The 16729-nt window shown below is 50.0% G+C and overlaps 6 protein-coding genes across 6 annotated transcripts; 3 read left to right on the top strand and 3 right to left on the bottom strand.

Moving 5' to 3' along the window:
- Positions 1-791: 791 nt before the first annotated feature.
- On the top strand, positions 792-1910 carry POX_c03783 (uncharacterized protein; the record flags this gene model as incomplete). The annotated part of the gene is made up of 1 exon (XM_050112672.1): positions 792-1910. One exon carries the CDS (start codon positions 792-794, stop codon positions 1908-1910), a length of 1119 nt encoding a protein of 372 aa, XP_049970228.1.
- Positions 1911-2515: 605 nt separating this feature from the next.
- On the bottom strand, positions 2516-4246 carry POX_c03782 (Arginine permease CAN1; the record flags this gene model as incomplete). The annotated part of the gene is made up of 2 exons (XM_050112671.1): positions 2516-3990; positions 4066-4246. The coding sequence occupies 2 exons, from the start codon at positions 4244-4246 to the stop codon at positions 2516-2518; spliced, it is 1656 nt and encodes a 551-aa protein (XP_049970227.1).
- A 1605-nt stretch (positions 4247-5851) lies between these two features.
- On the top strand, positions 5852-6873 carry POX_c03781 (uncharacterized protein; the record flags this gene model as incomplete). The annotated part of the gene is made up of 3 exons (XM_050112670.1): positions 5852-6285; positions 6339-6566; positions 6648-6873. The coding sequence occupies 3 exons, from the start codon at positions 5852-5854 to the stop codon at positions 6871-6873; spliced, it is 888 nt and encodes a 295-aa protein (XP_049970226.1).
- Positions 6874-6957: 84 nt separating this feature from the next.
- Positions 6958-8223, bottom strand: POX_c03780 (uncharacterized protein; the record flags this gene model as incomplete). Its single annotated transcript, XM_050112669.1, has 1 exon — positions 6958-8223. One exon carries the CDS (start codon positions 8221-8223, stop codon positions 6958-6960), a length of 1266 nt encoding a protein of 421 aa, XP_049970225.1.
- A 430-nt stretch (positions 8224-8653) lies between these two features.
- On the top strand, positions 8654-10881 carry POX_c03779 (Hydroxyacid oxidase 2; the record flags this gene model as incomplete). The annotated part of the gene is made up of 4 exons (XM_050112668.1): positions 8654-8953; positions 9352-10555; positions 10649-10722; positions 10795-10881. 4 exons carry the CDS (start codon positions 8654-8656, stop codon positions 10879-10881), a joined length of 1665 nt encoding a protein of 554 aa, XP_049970224.1.
- Positions 10882-13085: 2204 nt separating this feature from the next.
- POX_c03778 (uncharacterized protein) lies at positions 13086-13578 on the bottom strand (the record flags this gene model as incomplete). Its single annotated transcript, XM_050112667.1, has 3 exons — positions 13086-13248; positions 13338-13454; positions 13505-13578. The coding sequence occupies 3 exons, from the start codon at positions 13576-13578 to the stop codon at positions 13086-13088; spliced, it is 354 nt and encodes a 117-aa protein (XP_049970223.1).
- Positions 13579-16729: the final 3151 nt, after the last annotated feature.

The raw sequence follows: 16729 nt of genomic DNA, 5'->3' as shown, positions 1-16729 counted from the left end.
GAATATATTTCTGTATTCAGTCGTCAGATCAATATCTATGATAACATGTCCTGACAAGATGTAGCAAACTTCTGGAAGAAAGTCAAGGCACTTTTGCTTTTCGCCACCGGTGTGGCGTCGTGTGGCGCTCAATTCACTGTGACTCAGATCTCCCCAGTTTGACTGGACTGGAGTAGTAGTACTCCTGGCACAGAGTTCATACTCAAACTCTACTCGCAGAGCTCAGTTCAATCAGACTCAAGCTCCCAGCGAGTCGCGAGCTCGGACATCAGGTCCTCTTCTGGGATTCGGTCGGAGTTAGGACGTGCAGAGCCTCCCCCTCGGATTGTACCACCTCCGTCGGACTATCGCCTCCCACGGTCCTGAGTCTTCCAGCATCTTCGGATTTGGTCCAATGTGCTTATCAACCTGACATGTTGCACGTACCGGTCGGCTTACCTGATTGTCCCGATGGCGAATTGTAATGTGTCTTCTTACTGGATGTGCAGGCAGCATGGTGTTACGTACGCCAGGTGGGAGGTGGCCGGGGGTAAAAAAAAAGCTGACGAGGACACATGGTTGCCTGTGCAGAGGACATCTTATAAAAGAGCTTGTTGGCAGCAGGCGATCATCCTTTTTCTATCTTGATTCAGATCCATCCATCAAGCTCCTCTGTCGTCGTTGGACTTCATCTGATTCAGTTGTTTTCTCTGTCAAATTCCATATCTGAAAAGACACTCTTCCGGTCATCGTGTACATCTCAAGGTCAATCATCACACTATCTCTGCTGTACAAAGCGTTTCATCGCCAAAATGGCGTCTTTCAATAACATGAATCACTCGCCGAATGCATTCTGGGAGCACGTCGCTTCCACTTTGGATGATCATCCCTTCTTCAACTCTCGCAACATGCATCACCCGCACCCACCACCTCCTCCATTCTGGGGCTGGGGCAACCCTTCTCATCCTCATCGCCGTCATCGTGGACCTCCCCCCTCATTTTGGGGATGGGCAACGCAGCCAGATGACCAGGATCTGCCTCGATATACGGAGACCCCTCCTTCGGCAGGTCAATCTCCAGAACCAACCGCTGGCCCCTCACACTCTACAGCACAAACCCCCAAGGCAGATCAGGACAAGGCCGCCTCTCCAGAGGCCGAGACCCAGAACGAAGATGAATCGCATTCTCACGGACGATGTGGCAAAGGCAAGCATCCTGCTCACGGCGGCCCCGACGGGACAGGTCACCAAAGACGATGCGGTCGTGGTCCTCATGGACGAGGTGGCGGTCGAGGCAGACACCACGGTGGTGCGCGTCCCCCATTCAGTCCTGGCCCAGGATTCCCTAATCTGGAATTCTTGCGGAACATTGCATCCCAATTTGGAGTGCAGTTCCCTGAGCCTACCCCCGAGGGCGTTGACTTTGTTCCATCGGTAGATGTATTCGATACCCCGGCCAAGTTCATCGTGCACACTTCCCTCCCCGGCGCCAAGAAAGAAGACGTGAGCATTGACTACGACCCAGCCGAGGCTACCCTTCACATCGCCGGGGTAATCTACCGTCCTGGTGTGAACGAGGACCTGCACCACGCCCTTGTGATGCAGGAACGCGCCCGCGAAGTGGGTGTCTTCCAGCGTGACGTTCACCTTGGAACACACGAGACCCCTGCTGTCATCTCCGTTGACGAAGTTACAGCCAGACTGGAAGAGGGAGTGCTGATTGTGACTCTTCCCAAGGTGGAGCGCAAGCCCGAGGCGAAGAGAAAAATCATCGTCGAGGATGGGAATATTTCGAACGAGAAGGACGCAATGCAGGTAGATGTGCGGGAGGATACCGTGACTGAGACCGAGACCATGACTCCCTCAACATCGGATGAGAGTGATGGCGAGGAGGGAAAGACCAAGGAATATGTCAAGGTGCAGGTCAAGTGACGGTTCAAGTGAGGACGTCAAGGTCTCTGAATCAATCGGGACTGGTATATGCCTGGCTGTGCATTCTGCAATTCTCCTCCACTTTTCTTTTGAGGTCCTGAAACATATGACCTAGATTGTTCAGTAATATTAGTTGTAGTATTTGAATCTATTCTTGCTATTCTTGCTGAGCTCCTGTTTACCTCTCTCCTATTGATTACCTTTTGCCTCTGAGAAAGTCCACATCATCCTGAAAATAGGTAGGTACTAGTTCCCTGCCCAGCACAGCAGGGCAGAATCCCATCTCGAGTTACCTCATTAACCTGGCGATGTTCCCTGCTCAATCTGAACCCGACCTGGATCCAAGACGTGAACTTGTAACTACATTCTCTTACATTACAGCAAAAATTAGGCCAAATGGATACAACCCACTGGCCAATTCGGACATTAGATGCTAGATCTGTACATTGCAAAAACAAAAAGGAAAAAAAAAAGAAAGATAATACTATAACGGACTCTCTATGACTGTACAAAATGCTATTAATGAGTTCCACGCTGAATAAAAACTCCACTTTAACGGCAAACCACCACCGGGTGCATGTAGCGTTAAGCTCATAAGCCCCCCACTAACCGTTGATGACATACCAAATCTTGCCATACCAGGTAGTAGGTCGCTTCACCTCCCAGTGCTCATTTTCAATCTCCGTACGACCAGTGTCAAGGTCGGCATGGGCAGGAGACACATATGGATCCCGAAACACGAGCTTGTGACCAATGTAGAGCACCGCGAAGAGGATCAAGCTGATGTAAGCGACGAAAAAGTTCTCCACGCTGAAACTGGGGATCCAAGCGGTGAATCCCTGGGTGAACATGATGAGAATGTTGAAGAACAGCCCATAGTAAGAGAGGAAGGGCTGCAAGGGGGCCTTGTAGGGCAAGAGATCTCGAGACATCCCGCGGGCCTTCAATGCTCGCATGAAGGCAATGTGACAGGCGTTGAGTGATGCCCACAAGATGAAGCCAGCGACGGCGGCGATGTTCAGAAGCCAGTTGAAGACTGTACCTCCTGAAGAGGACAGGTTCATGAAGCCGAGAAGTCCAAAGGCGGCCGTCATCAATACTCCATAGTAGGGGACACCGTTCTTGGAGGTCTTGGTCAGGAACTTGGGAGCAAAACCATCGTTGGCAAGCCCGACAAGCATACGACTGCCGCTGTAGATGTTGGAGTTGGCAGCGGAGAGCACCACGGTCAACAGGACAGCGTTGATGATGCTCGGCAAGACATCAACCCCCGCCAGCTTAGCAGCAATCACAAAGGGGGAGGCCGATGCGTTGGATGCACCGGAGAGGAGGTCCGGGTTATCAGAAGGCACAACCAGACCGATGAAGAAGACGGTGAAGACAAAGAAGAGGAGAATGCGCATAAAGGTGGCCCGAATTGCTTTTGGCACAGTCTGCCGAGGATTCTCACTCTCACCCGCCGCGAGACCGACCAATTCTGTGCCTTGACAAGAGAAACCAGCCTGAATCAGCACTGCCCAGAAGCCAACAAACTTGGCAGTGGGCCCGGGAGTCACCAGATAATCAACAAATGGGCCCGGGTGAACCCAGTTGTGGAAGCCAATGTAGCCCTGCTGACCAGCGCCGGCGTCAATGCAAATGGCAAAGATGAGGAAGCCAATAATTGTGATGACTTTCACCGACGAAAACCAAAACTCCATTTCTCCATAGAACTTGACCGGGAGAAGGTTGAGCAGGGTCATGACGACCCAAAAGACGCCAATGAAGATGGCAATGTTGATTGTCGGGTCCCAGTATTGAATGATCAGTCCCGTAGCGGTCAGTTCGAGAGCAAAGGTGATCGCCCATGAGAACCAATAGATCCAACCCATTGCAAAGCCCAAGCTGGGATCGATCAAGCGAGTGGCATAGGATGTGAATGCGCCCGGAATAGGAATATAGGTGGCCACTTCTCCCAGAGACGTCATGACCGAGAAAACAATGGTGCCGATGAAGGAATAGGCAATCAAAGCACCGACGGGACCTGCGTGCGCCAGCGCCGTTCCACTCGAGATGAATAAACCAGTACCGATAGTTCCGCCTATCCCTGGTCAGCACGCAAGGTAAAGAGATAGCAAAGGACCATGTCGTTCATCGAAATTGAGCATGGACTCACCAATTGCAATCATTTGAAGGTGCCGGCTCTTCAATTCACGCTTCAATTTGGGTAGCTTGTTCGGTTGCCCAGGAGTCGGTGATTCCTTGCCCATATCGTGACCATGTTCATTGATCTTGGTGGCTATAGGCTCGTCGCTCACGGGGCCTTTGGAGACCGACGAATTCGTGAAATCTGCCATATTGCTCGACGAATCAATCACCAATCTGCTGGGTGAATGGGTTACCGGTCGAGCTCTGACACCGGAGCGTTGTCACGATTGGAGCGCAAGGTTCTGTTTCGTCAATCTTGCGATTCCAGCACACTTCGGCGGCGATTGAAAGGGTAGTCTCTCAGCCCAGCGAGATTGAAAAACGACGTTGCGACTGTGCCTCTTGTGCTTTTCCGCGGAAAAGAACCAACGCTTTCAGTCGATCCACTCCACCTGCTAGTACCAGTCTGGCAGACGGGTGTTGCTTTCACGGAGAAATAGAGGAACCACAAGACTGAACGCCCTCGTAGTTTAAGCGCGTGGGGACTGGAAAGATTATCTTTGTAATAGAACCCTTCTCGGCCTGGGCACTTGTGAAAAGAATTCAAGAGTGGAAAGAGAGCGAAAAAGTCCCGTCTGCAAGTCAGTCACAGTGTGGGACCGTTTCCGCCATCCTCTTGCCATGGCTATTACAGTATTCGAGCTGACCCGTTGATCCTGACTCAATTTTGGTGACCCACCCCACCGTGAAGTTTTCTCACGCGCACCCTGTTGCGTGTTTCCGCATGCTGGACGCCGCAGCTTGTATCCATTGGCTCATGATGCAAATTTTCTGGAGGGCTCCGAGGCGTCCCATAGAAATGGATCCATACGGTGCAGGGTCCACTTCCGTACCGTGCGTCATTCGCTGGGCCCTGTTAGCCTAGCCGTTGGCTTTTCTCAGGGACGGGTCCAAAGACTTCATGATTCTCTGGATCGAATCGTTTGCCTGATCCCATCACGTAAGGACATTATTATCGACCCCGGTAGGGCTGGCTCGTGATTGAGGGCAAGCATGCAGTCCTGCCGGCCCGAAGTGACACCGAAGAACCGCTGCAAAGCGGGAATGGCCGAGCCGGTCGGCGTGGCAGAAAATCGACCGCTTGAGTCGAGGTCCATGCGAATCTCAGATGAGGTTAGACTTGAGCGGTCTGGTCAAGCCGACGGTGAGCTTTGGTCTTCGATGGCAGGGCTGTGGCGGTGCGAGGCGGCGCACCGCCTCAAGATGACAACTTGACCATGTCACGTGGCCACTGAATCCTCAAAGCCACTTCCGTGCGGCTGTGGACAGCCGAGACCGTGGGAGCAATCTAAAAGAAACAAAAACAAAGAGGGACTCAAAGAAGGAGTGGGATAATCGCTGAAAGTTTAGACTTTTAAGGGTAGCCCATGTCCGTGGGGCGTCCACACAAGAGATGCCGAAGGAATCTTTTCTCTGCCGACCTGGCCCTTTTGGGTTAGTCTCTCCACGAGGCTATCCGTCATATGTATACATTCAAAGAAGATCATGCTTCCAATAGATGTCGTGTGACAAGGAATCATAGGAAACCTCGTTGGTCGATAAGATTTAACTTTCTCTCTGGACAAGATGACCAGATGGTGGGGGCCTCAAGGAACCCCTCGTATAGCTTGATGCAGCTTCCGAGGCAATTTCATTGTCCAGGATGAAAATGGGAAGCATAAATATCCCCTTCGCGTCCTGAACTCTATGGATGTGTGATCACTGTTTAGATTTTGGAGTGCTCCTGACTGCTGGTATTTTGCATTGAATTGAGAATGGCCATTCTTTGTGACCAAGGCCAGTTTGTCCGCCTGGACACGAGCGATGCTTCGACCACACCGGAAAAGGCCATCGCATGTATTCAACGTGATGGAGGAGTGATCATCCAGAATCTCATCTCGCGCGAGTTGGCCAAACAAATCCAAGTCGATCTGAAGCCTCACTTTGATAAAGACATTCCTGATAAGTATGGGTTTTTTCCTGAGACGACGCAGCGGGCATCGGGCCTGTTAGGTATCTCCGATGCCTGCGTGGAGCTTGCATGCAATCCTTTCTATATCAATGTGGCCAATGCACTGGTTTCCTCCACCTTTACTTTCTGGAGGGAGGACCACCAAGTGACCGTGAGTGGGAAGCCGATTATCTCGTCAACCGTTGGCTTTCGGGTCAACCCAGGTGGTAAGCAGCAGGTGCTGCATCGAGACGACAAGTAAGTTGATCACTCTTCTGGGACCGATTCATCACTTGATTGACCCACCGCAGTGACTATCATCCAGCCAACGGGGAAATGCCAGTAATGATAGGCTGCGTGACCGCGTTGACCAAGACCACGAAAGAGAACGGCGCCACAATCGCAATTCCTGGCTCTCATCTATGGGGCCCGGACCGACGTCCGCTGAACGAGGAAGCAATTCCAGCGGAACTTGAACCGGGAGATGCTTTTATCTTTCTCGGCAATCTTTATCACGCCGGTGGATCCAATATCACTCGGTATGGGTCCCCGTAATCTTGCATCTCCTTGCCCGCCACGAAAACTCCGCACGAATCACTGACTTATTTCTTGGATATCAGGGATGAGTACCGCGAGACGGTTGGGATTTTTTTGTGCAAGCCCACCTTACGACCAGCTGAAAACCAGTTTCTGATGGTTCCACTCGAGCGAGCCCGCCAGCTTAAGCCGCAAGCCCAGCGGCTGCTTGGTTACGGAGTCTGCGAACCCGGCGTTGGATTCATGAATTATCAAGATCCGATGCGGGTGCTGTTTGGCGTGGAAGATGAAGAGACCGTGAACATGTGATCGCCTCTTTGCAACTAGTTCCCGAATGATTGATCCGAGTCATGAAACGAGGGCGCCATTGCTTAGGGGACTTTTTTTTCTTGTTCAAAAAATCACAAACGGGCCAATGGTAGCAGCATTTCGCCGGGCGAATCGAACCCAGTTCTCGTCGATTGTCTTGTCCGAGTGTTGCCAGTAGAACCGAAGCATTTGCAACGCAGTTTGATTGCACCAGAAGCCTGTAGCATACATGGTTCGCAGGAAGACTGCTTCCACCAATGCCTGTCTTTGCGGATCATGTACACATTGAGTGCCGACGATGAACAATGGGAAGAAGAGATCATGGATGAACGCAGCTGAGGATCTTTCGGTGACAGATTGAATAGTGTGCCATAGTACATCACAGAACTCCTGTTTTCGCTGCTCATGTTCCCCAGGCAAAGTGAGGCATTGATAGCAGTAGAGCAAAGTGGCATAATAATGCGAGTCAATCACCAGACGAAACACATCTTGAGCTACCTCGCAGTCAGGTAGCGAAGTGACCATCTCTGTTGCACGGTCATAAGCTGCGTCAAGCTTGTCGTGCCATCCATTCATATCCGGGTCGCCCACACTGTGGGTCGTACCTGTCCAGCGACAATTCAGCCTTTCTGCCGTGGAAATTTCATCGATCAATGCCGTGAATGTCCACAAATTGCTGTGAAGTGCCAGTTTCAAATTTCTGTCTATAGCCGTGCTATTTGTATCATAAGTCCCGGCCAGATTACCAAAGGTCTCCAAGTCAGCAACCTCTTTGACCAGGAAGTTTGATAATGAGTCATCGAGGCTTTTTGACCGTGACAGTAGATAGTATCTCTCAATCATAGCACGACATGCTCTCAGATGTAAGCCCCAGTCCATCGAGCTTGGGATGTGCATCTCTGAGTAACAAAGCACCAGAGCACTGGCTAGCATCTCCAGTATTTCAGACTCCGATGATCTATCTGTATTTGGAATCGCTTGGTAAGGGTCCAACTCGATGCGCAGCCCGTGGCTGAGATCTTTCACGGTCTCAGTGCGCAGAGAATGGTTCATTTGCAAGAAAAAGGAGGACTGGCTTTCTTCAGACACTGTCGCGGCCAAATGAGCCGCAGCAAGGCCAGCAATTGATAATTTCAGGCGACTCGATTTAGACGCCAGAGGCTGGATCAGGCGTCTCCAAGGGTTGGCAGGTCCACTATCCAGCCAGGTCAGTCGGGATACGACCGTGGAGAAGAAGTGGTGGAGCAGATTCGCGTTCAGAGAAGTAGCAAGATGGCTTTGAACTATACTTGCGTCTTCCAGTGGAGAGAGTGACAAATTCGATTCGCCCTGGGAAATCGGTGCCATCATTGCTTCATCGTGTCCTGGACTTACAGAGCCGCCGGACTTGGGCACAGGTACCACCTTGCCTCTGAAATGACCACGACTGGCTACACCTTGGTTCCACCTGAGGTGAATGCGAGGAAAGCCTGAGCAGGGGATTTGACGGATCTCACATTTGTGACAATGTGGAAGAGTGCGGTCGCATTTGATCCGGCGCTTGATACATTGCCGACAGTCTAGATGTGAATGTTAGATGAGGGTCCGCTGTGTGTGTGCCAAGCATCCGGTCTTTTATACCTTTTTCTGCGATTTGACGATCAGATGGTAAGGAATCTATTCGAAGATTTCTCCTCATTGCGCCGGACAGTGTTGTTCTCATGATCGGGGTTTCCGTCATACGAGAGACCGAGACCGTCAATGTCTACCGATGAATACCCGGGTGAGATTGCAGAACCAGATGACTCCGTCAGGCATAGCTTCGATCATCCAGCTTTCTGCACGATGCGCCCTACTGCGACAGATCGGCCCTAGTGTAGACGAGAGAAAAGACTCTTCGGCCAAAGTGGTCGCCGCGTCTTCGGTGTCTGACTTGGCCGATACCCCGCACGCAAACATCGTTCGTGATTGGACATTCAAGGTGGCATCATACAAGACGGAATACGCCGATGCGACCAGCCCCGAGCGTCCAAGGGATCACCATCCTCTTCTGATCTCACTCAGCTCAAGTGCGAAAAATTCCTTCCATGATCTGCCGCGCGTGAATTTGCAGACTGACCACTCAATTAGGTGGGCAATGCATCCTTTGTAGAAAGGCATACAGAAGCTGAACCCTCGTCGACCGATATCGGCCCAGTTCGCAGCAACTTCCGAGTTTCAATCAAAAACAAAGCATTGATCTTGCCCTGCTTGCGCATTTGCTCTCAGGAATTCTCACAAGATGAGTCCAATATTTGATGCAAAAGAAGGTCTTGACCCCATAAAAGCAATTCGGTGTGGACTTTGCGTTAATGTTGTAGTAACTCAGTGGCTCAACATAACAATGGCAGTAGTTGCTGGGTCATCCTTTACGGAAAGGTTTATGATGTCGGTGACCTTTTTCCATAGCGCCAAAGAGCTTATCCGTCATTGGATCACTGATGCTCATCGTTGTTCAAGGTGACTGATTTCGTCTCGGCTCATCCTGGTGGTGCAAATGTGATCCTCAAGTGGGCAGGCAAGGATGCGACGGAAGAATTCGATCCAGTTCATCCGCCTGGAACTCTCGAGGAAAACCTGAAGCCCCAGGCTCTCTTAGGATCAATCAATTCCGCTTCTGTAGAAGAAGCAAGGCGGCAAGTTGATCCCTCTGTACAGCTGGAGCAAGATCCGCCCATGCACAGCCTTCTCAATATGGATGAGATTGAGCAGCTTGCCACGAAGAAACTGAGCAAAAAGGCATGGGCCTACTACTACTCGGCTGCCGATGACAAAATCACAAAAAGTCTGAACACGCAAGCATATAGGTCAATTCTTCTACGCCCGAGGGTCTTTATCAACTGCACGGAATGCAGCCTAGAGACCCTGCTGATGGGGAATAAAGTGAGCCTGCCGATTTTCGTCTCTCCTGCCGCGCAAGCCCGACTGGGCAATCCAGCGGGGGAAGCTGGAATCGCCGAAGCCTGCAGGAGTCTCGGCGCTCTCCAAGTCATTTCCAATAGTGCATCGATGACACCAGAACAGATTGTTGCCGATGCTTCGCCGGAACAATCTTTCGGATGGCAGCTGTACATCCAAGATGATCGATCGAACAGTGAGAAAATGATCGCTCGCGTGAACAAACTCAAGGCTATCAAATTCCTTGTCTTGACGCTCGACACGCCCGTCATGGGTAAACGCGAGGATGACCAACGCTTTGGCAATGTTATCAGTGATATCACCGAAGCGTCATCCTCAGAGGGCTCCAAGGAAAAGATGGAAAAGAAGGTGTTCGCCGGAATGGATCCATCACTAACGTGGACCGAGACTCTTGCCTGGCTGCAAGAGCGCACTCATCTCCCGATTGTTCTCAAAGGGATTCAGACTCATGAAGACGCGTACATAGCTAGTTTGCACCGCTCGCAGGTGAAAGGAATCATTCTCTCAAATCACGGAGGACGATCACTCGACACTTCCCCTCCAGCCGTACACACTTTGTTTGAGATGCGGAAATATTGTCCCGAGGTTTTTGACAAAGTCGAAGTTTGGGTCGATGGAGGAGTCAGAAGAGGCACAGATGTTGTCAAGGCTCTATGTTTGGGTGCCAAGGGTGTCGGTCTTGGCCGACCGCCACTGTGGGGATTGGCCGCTGGGGGGGTTGAGGGTGTGAAGAGGACATTGCAGAGTAAGTGGCCTGGAAGCTCTGATATATCAATCAATGCGGGGACCTTGGATACCTTGACTTCTTTCTAACACCACCCCCCCCCCCCCCCCACAGTTCTGGCGGATGAAACCAAGACTTGCATGCGACTGCTCGGAGTGCAAAGAGTTGAGCAATTGGGACTGCATCATGTAAGACCGACATCATGGAGAGACCCGGCAAATTGGATTTATCGCCATCTACTAAATTCACTTTCAACGCAGATCAATACACGAATGTTGGAACAACAAGTCTACGATGGGCCGTCCGGCCTAGGCACTTGTCGAGCACAATTTGCCTCCAAGCTCTAGGAAAATCAAAGCATGAAATGGCCTTGGAAAATTGCTTTCTTGCCAGATATCTCCCGATTTGAGAAGACAAAGCAGGTGAATTCCAATCTGCTAATAAAAGCGAGCGTTGTGCGTTCAATTTCTAAATGGTAGAAGTGATTCAAGTCCTGACTGTGGACTCTGCGCAACTTTGTTCCTTTTCCCATTCCAGGAATCTGTCTTTGTGATTGTGGGTTTTCAGAATTTTGCATCGGCTTGCTGCAACTAACGGATTTGGGAAAAGCAAGCAGGAAGCACCATGCGCATGTCGCCAAAAGTGGAAGTTTGATTGAAGGTGCTATCTAAGACAAGATTAATCACGCAGAGGGTGTGCCGAGTCGAGCGCATTGGCACGCAGTCCCCGTCATTGTCGGTCTTTCCTGTCCCTCTTCCACTGTAGATTTGTATTTAAAGCAACTAAGGACGCCACATCGGCCAATGGTGAAAATACCCCAGTTTCAGCAGTTTCCAACTGATGCTCCTCCTGGAGGCCCAAGATGGCCTGCGACTCTTGCTTCAGTTGCTGAAGTTCCGCTGCGAGACGCTTGATTTTCACTTCTCAAACAGCAATGCACATGAAGACCGGCCGGACGATGACAGTGGGTCTGGATATACGGCTTGCTTGTGAAGGTGTTGAGGATTGCTACCGGGTGATCTCCGGCCCTTGTTGTGAAACTGGCGTGGTCTCTCGTTCGGGCTGCGATGATTTGGATGAGAGGAGCTGGTTGGCATCTTCTGCGCTGGGTGCAGGGCAGATTCCGCCTCACGGCCGATCACCGTCTACAAGTGAGACTACAATTTATCTCAATTGGCAAAATTGTCCAAATTTGTTCCCTCATTTTCTGTTATGTTTCCCATGTTCCTCTTTCCTGTCTCCTTCTCACCGGTTATCGGTTGCCCCGATCACCCTGTTCCAGACAGTCTTCCAGCTGCCTATAGCACACACGTCCAACCACTGATTTTTCTCCTGGAAACTTTTCCAAGTCAAAGCGTTGCCTCTGCGTGGTTCTGTCGATACTTATCGCTACCCAAGACCTGTTCCGATCACTGTTCCCTCGCCTCCCAACAATTCAAGCCTTAGAGAGACGAAAAGAAAAATTCATTCGCACAATCCGAGCGGCATTCCCATCTTGCTTGACGGCTTGTGGAGGTCTGCTTGGGTAGCGGTCTACAACCCGACTCTCAAACCATCCGACGTGAACCGGAGGATCTGGGGCGAACCGCCTCCGCCGATATTTACCCAAGCATATTTCGACTCCGGACATTCTACAATCGTCCGAGTTGTCAGACTCCGAGGACATCAATTCTGCATAATACCTGTATATCCCCTATGGGCGGTGAGCATCCATCCCCCAGTGTTGAATCGGATAACTTGGAGCGTGCTGCCGCTATTGCGGGCCAGCATCCTTAAGCTGCCGATTCCGGCACTCGGATCCAGGCTGGAGAGCTTCCAGGCAATGATGCCATCAATCGCCACCTCAGTTCACCGTTGACAGCGAAATTCCAAAGGCCCTTACGGAAAGCCTCTCAAGGCCATACGTCCTCTTATTTTTCTTCCGCCATAACCAAACTCCTCTTGCATGAACGTGCGCCTGGATGATGGATTGTATTGAATCTCTATCGTCGGCCCGTCCAAACGAAAGCCACCCACCACCACGCGAGGACGGCCTTATCCTGGCTTGTAGGAGACCGTCTTCAGATGAAGTTACTTAAAGAGGAAGGCAACGTCGATGTTCCGAGGTGGTACCAGTTGCATGAAAATTCCAAGAGAAGTAGGGATTCTTTTCCAGGTGTATTAGAGCAAGAAATTTAGGAAAGAGTGATATCACATGGTCTCGAAGAAAATGAATTTCTTTCTACCAACAATAACTGATTTTATGACAGCATACTTTTTGTTTAAAGACCTCCACCTCCTCTGCGCGACTGATCTTTAAGGCACACGGTTAAATTTTCAAACTCTTGCAGAAGCAAGTTCCGATCGTCACATTTCTGAGCTGTGTCGAAATCGATCAAAGTAGCCTTCGAATCACGGACGAGGAAATTGGATTGATTTGTATCCCCGTGTCGGACTCCTAAATCATGCAATCGAGACAACACTTGTCCGCAGATTTCAAAGTCCTGAATACTAGCGTGCCGTGCATTGGGGATATGTTCCATCAAGAGCCCAATCACCCGACCTTCTTCAGTCAAGTGGCCAAGGAATTGGGGCCCGATATTATGGCCTGATATCCATTGATATGCTGTGGTTTCATTCTCAATGTATCGGATCTCCCAGGGGAAACGAGCGAATTTGGCGACGACAATATCGTTGAACAATGGACATTTGGCCTCATAAACACCCGTTCGTAACTTTCGCCCAATTGCAAAGTTTCAAGTAGTCAACGTAGGTTCCATGCCAGGTGTTCTGAACGCCAGGAAATCGGGTTAGGTTGACGTACGCAAAATGCGGTCGTCCGTCCTTTGTGTCCTTGGCCACTAGTCCATCGTTCCAGTCTCCAGTGGGAAATTTTGGCAGGAGGGAGACTAGGGAAGGACCAAAACACATGTCTTCGGCACTTTAAATGCCAGGTTCCACAGTGATGTATTTAATAGACAGGCCGTTGACCAGAAGACGGAAAAAGCTTTGGTCGTTTTCGTCAACCTCGGCTTGGAGTAATTCGATTTTTGGCCGGTTATCATTTTGAGGATAGAGATCTGAATCAGGAGAAAAGTTTCCCGAGGAAGGTAGGCCGCGTTCCAATCCGGCATCCTTTGTGCTCTTTATAGTTTTGATGATACTGAGTCACTGGCTAAGCAAGGCGCTCTGCTGATCTCCTAAGATCGATGTATTATTGGTTCGCAAAGTTCAGAGCTGAAACGAGACAGCGCTGAAGAGGTGTGGTCGGATTCGTCACAGAATCAGCGCGTCTAGGAATGCTTGGATTGGCTGTCACGGCTTTAAGGCTCTAGTGAGCGATACGCCAAACCCACGTCGTTTGATCAGCACCTATATTCCTAGACGACTGTTAGGAGCTGGAAGCGCCGTCTTTTTCCAGTCCAGGCGTTAGAGCTTACGGTTTGTGAATGGAAAGCATATAAATGCAACTTTTTCACCTTCGATACTCAACCTGCAACTGTATTCAGACATTTACTACGCATACTCGGGGGTGAGTTCCTACGACTCGATTATGATATTGCTTCTACGAAGATATTTTGCTGATTACTCTCGACTTAAGCCGGGAAAAACCAGGACATCAAAACAAATCTCACAGCCCAGACGCCGAAAGAGTAAGTTAACACCATCTGGATAGATTTCTGTGCTTTGCTAACCGAGACCTAGTCGTTCAAGGTGTGTACCCAATTTTATCGGATGTACACATGTGGTTGTAGGAAGAATGAAGAATTCAAACAATGTGAGGAACGTCAAGGCCCGAATGTCAAATGTTCTCCAGTGAAATGGGAGGCATTGGATCCCTCCGTCCATATGTGTGCACGGCATATGGCGAAGCCCGGCAAGGACGAAATGCGCAGATAGCAGGTCGTTGAATAGAAGGGAGGTTCTAGGTGATTTCTCCTCTTGTAGTAGCTATCATTTACTCTCTCATTGGAAACGTGGCATGCTTTGAACTTTTGTAGCTTTCTCTCAACTCACTGGCGGAATGTGTTTCCCCTCTATTATTTCTCCACATTCTCTAAAATGATCTTGGAAACTATCCATCGTATACTTTCGACGCCAATGAAGTGGTCGACAATAATGGTGAGCTTTGCAAGCGACACAATGGAAACCCCATTCCGGGAATATTGTTTGAGCACTGAAGAATGGAGCACGAATGATGCCCATGAAGCGCTTAGGATTAGAGCTGCGCCCATCAAAGAGATCTTCAGACCTGGGTGGCCGCAAGTGCGTTCCATTTGTTCCGCAAAGAGACAACTTCGTATTGTAGGCATCTAGCCTCTTGGATGCGATTTCCGAAACGTCTTCTTCCATAGAGCTGATGGTCCCATGGACGGCGATTCCAGTTTGTCGTGCCGCAGAATAATCGAATAAAGTCTCTCGTCGCCGGCATTTGATTCCCCGAGGCGAATAGCGGCCAGGGAAGCTTTTCATACAAGGTAGACTTGCTAGGTGTTCAGGGCCGAGACCAAATTTGCGCATTGCATCTCTCCGTGAGAGAGGAAGATAGTCGGTTTGCCCGGTGAAACATAGAAAACAAACACGACGACAGGTGACCAAGTACAAGCATCCGCCGAAGTCGCCACAGCTGTCACACTCAGCAGTAGATAGCTTCTCATACAGGTCCAGGCATGAAAAGAACCGCGCAGTGTATATGTTGAGGCTCCCGCGAATTGATGCAGGTGTATGAGCAAGTATACGTCTGTACTGCGGGATTGAGTCCGTTACCAGTCTCGCTCTTGTGTTAACGCGTCGAAAATCAACCAAGGACTGGATGTCAAGCCGGATGAGTGCCAGGTGGATGATTTCAAGTAGGAACCTATCCAGAGCTCCAAGCCCGTAGGGGGGGTACAGAATTCGGATTGGTTTTCCAAAACTTAAGTATTGTCAATACAGTCCAGTGTGTTGTCCTTGATGTCGAGAAAAACATATGTCGATTCGGTTGACTTTCGAACTGCTGCCATAATACCGTAGTTGATGGTTACCCCCGAACTTTCAAGGACTTTTAATCAAGCCGAGAGTTGAAGTAAGACAAGATCCCGTTTCAATGAGTAGCTCGAGACACAAGAGTCGAACAAGAGACATCAACAGAATTGGAGGGGAAGATGTTAAGTTGGCAGGTGGAGCAGGACCGATCGGGGAAATTATTTGTCCGAGACAGCAACGATGACCAAATCTATGTCGGATAGAAGCATGGGGTCCGAATGTCGATGTTCTCACAGGCACCTGATGCTCTGGTATAGACGTTTCGTCGCACAGAATAGTGGATACAGTGGCTCGACCAACGGAATCGTCAGGAAGTATGAATTACTATGTAGGTAGCCCTTGTCTAGCAATTTATGGGGAAGGTGACGAGAAAAAAAGGGCAATCTTGTGAAAGTTAGGACGCGCGACATGTTCGTATGGCGCGACGGCTACCTGTTGCACTGGGGAAACTGCTAACATATCAGGGATTTGGTTGCATTCGCTTCTATTCTGATTCGCTGAACTTTAAGCCTGGAGGGGAAAGGAGAATCTTAACAAAGTACTGCAGTGACTGTATCAGTGGCCTACGTAAGCATACTGCGACCCACCCATACCTCCGGTGTGGGTGGGCCACGTCGATTCACCAAAATTTCAATGGATTCAGAAGCCCTCCCTGAATTAATAATACGTATACATCTCAAAAATCGGCGGATTTTGAAAAGCTCCTCATCCGGTAGATTCGCCAATATATCATCTAGGCCATAAAGATCGCATTTTTCCGTCTCTTCTGCCTGTTTCTTACCCCGCGGCTTCTTGGAAGGGGGCTTCGAAGGGGTTGATTCATCTGCCTCGATACCCATGATTCCATGATTTTTCTCTAGTTTTTTAAGAAGATCCCTCTTCTCCTTTGCCTTGATTTTAGCCTTTCGATTAGCGATCGATCGGTTCGCATCTCTGCTAGTGAAAACCCCTATTAAACTAAGCGAAGGCTTAAGCTACCGCTTTGTTAAGTGTATTTAGCAACCCGGGAACGCTAACCAACTAGTCCAAAAGACTGAAATATACGTACCAGAACATGCGTTCTGGTATGTATCGCATCAGTGTTATCTGCGGGTAGCTACGGCTGCGCATAGCTACCTAACCCGCAGTGCCGTAACAGTCACGGAGGATGGGGACGAAGAGAGAGAATGGGAGAATGCAAGGACACGAAAG

The sequence above is a fragment of the Penicillium oxalicum genome, chromosome III (genome assembly GCF_001723175.1).
Source record: "Penicillium oxalicum strain HP7-1 chromosome III, whole genome shotgun sequence".
Taxonomy (NCBI): domain Eukaryota; kingdom Fungi; phylum Ascomycota; class Eurotiomycetes; order Eurotiales; family Aspergillaceae; genus Penicillium; species Penicillium oxalicum.
The sequence above is the reverse complement of the archived record's forward strand: the minus strand, read 5'-3'. Positions and strand labels throughout refer to the sequence as shown.